Source organism: Lotus japonicus, chromosome 1 (assembly GCF_012489685.1).
Source record: "Lotus japonicus ecotype B-129 chromosome 1, LjGifu_v1.2".
Lineage (NCBI taxonomy): Eukaryota > Viridiplantae > Streptophyta > Magnoliopsida > Fabales > Fabaceae > Lotus > Lotus japonicus.
The window spans coordinates 71,823,933-71,829,180 of record NC_080041.1 but is presented as its reverse complement, the minus strand read 5'-3'; the positions used below and the strand labels follow the sequence as shown (position 1 = coordinate 71,829,180).

Genomic DNA, 5,248 nt, shown 5'->3' with positions numbered 1-5,248 from the left:
TCCTTCTATACTTGCTGCTAGGAATAGAGGAAGGGTTGGGGTTTGTTGGCCTGAATTGTATGCTTAGTGCTTCTAGCAAATGTTTAGGTTATTAAGGAATTGAATCTATCTTTTGATTAGAAAGGGTTTTCTTTACGAGGCATCGATAGATGACTATCTAGGCTAGAACATCAAGGAGAAACTCAGGATTAATTGAATAGGAAGGTTTGCTTAAACTGAATTTGTTGAGCAAGAACCCAAGGCAATCTCATCTCTGAATTTCAATCGCTTTATTACTTGATCACTTGTCTTTTTACAAACTCAAGAAACAACCAATCATTAAAACTGAATTTTACTTGCTTTTCAACCTTGAACTTGAATCTTAAACTGAATTTGCAATCTAATTCCCTGTGGTTCGATAATTTAAAACCGGGTAGATTCTGTACACTTGTAGAAGAACCAACACAATTGAAGCAGTATATGAAGAACACATCAGAGGGGAGAAAAAGATGGGAGATTGAGTATGAAAAAGGAGGTCTATAACTAGCGGGTGATTGGGAATCAAACATGAGAAGAGAACTAACTAATCACACCCCCACCGACAAAAAAAATTGAAGATCAAAGAGGGCTTTTTTCACCTGCAATTTGAAAGACCCAAATAGACAAAAGAGTGAATTTTTGAAAGCAAACAAACAGATTAGATAAAATTGAAATCAAACACACTGATCTAGTGAAAAAGAAAAGGTGGGTGTTAGATCAGAATGGAAGAGCATGAATTCAATCAAGTAGCAGTGAAGCTAGCCCTACCTAGAAGGAGAGAAAAGAAAAGGAAAGGAACAAGCTTCTAGAGAGAAATCGAAGGAAAAAAAAAAGGAGCAGGGACATAGGTAGTGATTGGATTGGAAGGTATTTAACGAAATCAGAGTAAAAGTTTGAATTTTGCGAGGTGTGGGTGTGTGTGTGTGTGTATGGAGCATTTTCATGTTTCCAAGGAGCATTGGAGAGAGAGAAGAGAAAATTTGAGGAATCTGATAGCGTTGAATTACATGAAAAAGGAAAGGGGACATAAAAACACGGTGGCGTCGGTAGTACCTGCGTGGATTCCGAGTTGTTCCACCGTGGTGTTTTCTGACTGTGCCACGTCAACACATGCAGCCTCACACTCACATAAAAGGTTGCATGCTAAGATACCACAACATTTAGTTTGGGTATGATACAGAAATAAGTTGGGGATGACGTGGACTAATTAGATCGGGACAAGTGGCATGAATTTTTATATTAAGTTATTTCATTTTTTAATAACAGAAAAAGGAAAAACAATTAAGTTAAGCCAAGGTAAGTAAACCATGATTGGGGTAGTTAGACTTGAATGACCTTTTCACCTTTTTCCCAACGTTTTGAAACTTATCTTCCTTGAGAAGCTTGAAGTTTCCCAAACAAAGACCAAGCTCAGTGCAACTCTGTCTCTCCTTTCTCTGCTGAAGTTCCACCGACAACCAAGGTACCTTGTTTTTCGTCTCACTCTTTCCTGTTGTCCTCTCTTTCTCCTTTGTCGTTGTGTTTTTTGTTTTTTTGTTTCTTCTCTGTCGTCAGTTTAAATTTACTTATCGTTTTAATCGTTTTGGCTTTTCTTTTATTTCCATGCTTTGGTGTTTGTTGTTGTTGGCTGGAAAAGGACGAAGCTTTTGTCGCGTAGATCATCTCTATCATTATCTGACCACCGTGACATGGTTAGTGGTTTTCTTTTCTTCATTGTGGAAACAATAAATTCTGAGTGTTGATGTTAGGGATTTTAGGAATTTTGTGTTGCATGTTGATCTTGTCAGGGTGTTGTGCGATTAATGGGGTGCAGGGGTTTGATATTTTCTTTGTTTTTCTGGGGTAATGCAATCTTTGTTGATCTGGTGTAAATGGCGGCCTAATTAATAAATTTTTCATAGAAATTTTGACATTGTTCGGGAGAAAGGGTTTGTGCTGCGTAATCTCTCTGCGTTTTTCCAGTTTTTGTTGTTCTTGTTCTTGTTGACAGTAATGAAATTTGTGCCCTTGTGGCTTGGTTGATTTTTTTTTTTATATATAAGTTGTTTGTTATCTCAATTTTTTGTTATCCTTTGAGTGATTAAATATCCCTCAATTTTTATTGTGAAGCAATGGATCCTAGTGGTAGTTGCTCTGGTTGCTCTAGTAGTAGAAGTCCGCATATGTTTTCAATCCCTATAAATCTGGAAGATTTTTACGTGAAATTGCCAAAAGATTTTTATGAAAAGAAGAAAAATGAAATTAAGACTCAGGTGGAGGTCACTGACCCTAAGGGAAACTATGTAAAGTTGAAAGTTTTGACAGGATTATGTGGAGGTTTTCTTTATAATGTTGTTCCTACCTTGGTTTCATTTTATGGTTTTGAAAAAAACCATGATATGATTTTTCAATATCAATGGGGAAATAGGTTTAAAGATGAAAAGGGGAGGAACAAAGCACCAACCCATTTCCCTTATCCAAAACATGGTCAAAAAGGGAGGAAAGAGAAGAACAAAACATCATCCCATCTCCCTTATCCAAAACCTAGTTAAAAAGGGCATGATGAACCCCCTACCCAAGAGGTAGTATACTTGAGTTCTGACACTAAGGAAGAGGTTATGGCTAAGGAAGAGGTTGTTGCTGAGAAGGAGGATGTGGCTATGGAGGAGGTTGTGGCTGAGGTAGAGGTTGTGGCTGAGGAAGAGGTTCTTGCTAGTGGTGGCCAGGTTGAACATGAAATCCACACCTTTGAGAAGAATGTTACTAGTTCTCAAGGCAGCGCTTAATTCAATCCTTGTCTATTGGATAAGTCTATACAAAACTCAAGCAGGTGTAATATCTGAGATAGAAAAAATCTTCAGAGCCTTTTTATGGGGAAGAGAGGAGAGGGGCAAGAAGGTGAATTGGATACCATGGGACGTAGTTTGCAAATCAAGTTCACATGGTGGTCTTGGGCTGGGGCATCTAGCATGGAAAAATAAAGCCCCGTTGGTCAAGTGGGCATGGAGGTTTGGGATAGAGCAAAAGAGTCTGTGGCGAAGGATAATTGTTGGCAAATATAAATGGGATGACATAACATTATTGCTACACTCTGCAATGGAAGAGGGAGGCTCATGATCATGCATTATGAGAGAAATATTGTTGTGATAAAGGAAGACTCATTACTTGTTGTAGGATTCAAGGATCAACTGCTTTGTAGGGTTGGGAATGGAAATAATACCCGGTTTTGGATGGACCCATGGGTTAATTTCAAACCTCTGAGCATCCAGTTTTCTCGGTTGTTTGCGATGAGCAGTAATAAATTGGCACTGATTTTGGATACAAGATTGTTTATGAGGGACAAATGGGTTTGGGACCTTTCGTTTAGGCGAGCTTTCTTTAGGTGGGAGCTAGAGTTGTATACCACATTTCTTAACATGATCAACTCTATAACACCAGCCAAAGAATCAGAAGATTACTTGATGTGGAAGTGCCAACGGATTGTTTGGTGTGGAAGTGCCAACGGATTTTTCACGGTTCGCGGGTTGTGCATTTGGGTTTATGAGAATGTGCAGGCGGAGGATTCAGTCATAATACCAGAAAAGATTAAGAAAATTCTGCCTCCAAAGGTGAGTCTATTGTTCTCGAAAGTGTGTCATAATAAGTTAGCTACAAAAGCAAACTTGAGAAGGAGAGGGGTGTTACACGATGATCATGGCTTGTGCTGTTTCTGCAATCTCAGGGAAGAAAATAATCATCACCTATTTTTTCTCTGCTCTCGTATAAGAGATTTCTGGTATAACATAATGAAAGGTGTGGGGATGTCATGGTCAAGTCCAGAGTCATTGTTGACCTTAAAGGAGGAATGGGAAACACATGGAAGTGGGGATAACACAATATGGGAAACACTTGTCTGGGCAATTTGAATTAGAAGAAACAACACTATTTTCAGAGAAAAACCGGTGGATTAGCTGGAGATTCAGGACATGTATCAGATGAGAATAGCATGGTGGGTAAAGAATGCTTGGCCAAGCGGCCCCTTTGACATAGATCAGATAACAAGGAACATTGGTAGCATTCGATTCCCTACTCCCATATCTATTCCCCGATCTGTATCTTGGCTCCCACTAGACACTAAATTCTTAAATGCAATGTCGATGGAGCATCGAAGGGTAATCCACGCCCAAGTGGGGTGGGAGGAGTGATTCGCGACTCGAATAGGAAACTGTTGGGTTATTTTGCTGTGGGAAATGGGTTTGGATGGGCGTATGAAGCGGAGATCAAAGCAATCCTCTATGGCTTACGCTTCTGTCAACAATATGTGTTCAAGAATTTGATCACTAAGAGTGATTCGACCACGACAGTTGGCTGGGTAGCTTCAAAAGAAAGAAGGTCGTGGAAGCTAGCCAACGTGTTAAACCAGATTGACTTCATGATGAATGAGGTTAACTGACTTGGTATTAAACACATATACAGGGAAGGTAATTGTAGGGCTGATGAATTGGCGAATATAGGAGTTGAAAGGCATTCTCCATTGTGGGTGCTATTGGAAGATTCGTCGGAGCCATGAAAGGTTTGTGGCAGGGCAAAGAAGCAGGTCTGTTGCTACTTTCTCCGGTACAGGGTCTGCAAGTTATGCTTGTTTTGCTATTTCCTGTATTGCTTTGAGCTGTCTCGTGGGTTATTTTAAGGGGTGTCATTTGGGAAGCATGGTCTTTCCTTATGCTTTTGGCAATGTAACAGTTCCAGACTTTGGTCTGTTTTTAATAATATTGATATTTCAAAAAAAATTACTCTACTAAGGAGAAAATGGAATAAATCCGTCTCACTACTTCTATCAGGAGTCTAGACTTGGGTGACTTTTGTAGTTTGTACACACCCGTGAATAAAACGTGTTCTCTTTCAACAATATTTTTTTTGACATAAAAAAATATTGAGCATGACTTTTTTTTTTAAATCATTGAGCATGACTTATTGATCACGTTAAAATAAAATACAATTTTAGAATTACATGACAAAAGATTAATAGAAGGTAATTATTTAAGTCAAATTGTGCAGTTTTGTTATTTCGATAATAGCGTCAGTTCTCAGAAGAAAACTGGAAGTCAATGATAAATTATTTTAGGTACAAATACAAATTAACTTATTGATTGACAAATTATAAGGCATGACCTTAAATATATATCAAAGAATGATGTGGCCCCTATTGAAAAATGCTCTTTGAACTAATTATTCATCTGGAAGAAGCACAGTGATCCTTAAACATACAAGG

General features: G+C 38.6%; 1 protein-coding gene across 1 annotated transcript; it reads left to right on the top strand.

Annotated features, from left to right (window-relative positions):
- Positions 1 to 3,116: 3,116 nt before the first annotated feature.
- LOC130744807 (uncharacterized) lies at positions 3,117 to 3,902 on the top strand. Its single transcript, XM_057596961.1, has one exon. It carries the CDS (start codon positions 3,117 to 3,119, stop codon positions 3,900 to 3,902), a length of 786 nt encoding a protein of 261 aa, XP_057452944.1.
- Positions 3,903 to 5,248: the final 1,346 nt, after the last annotated feature.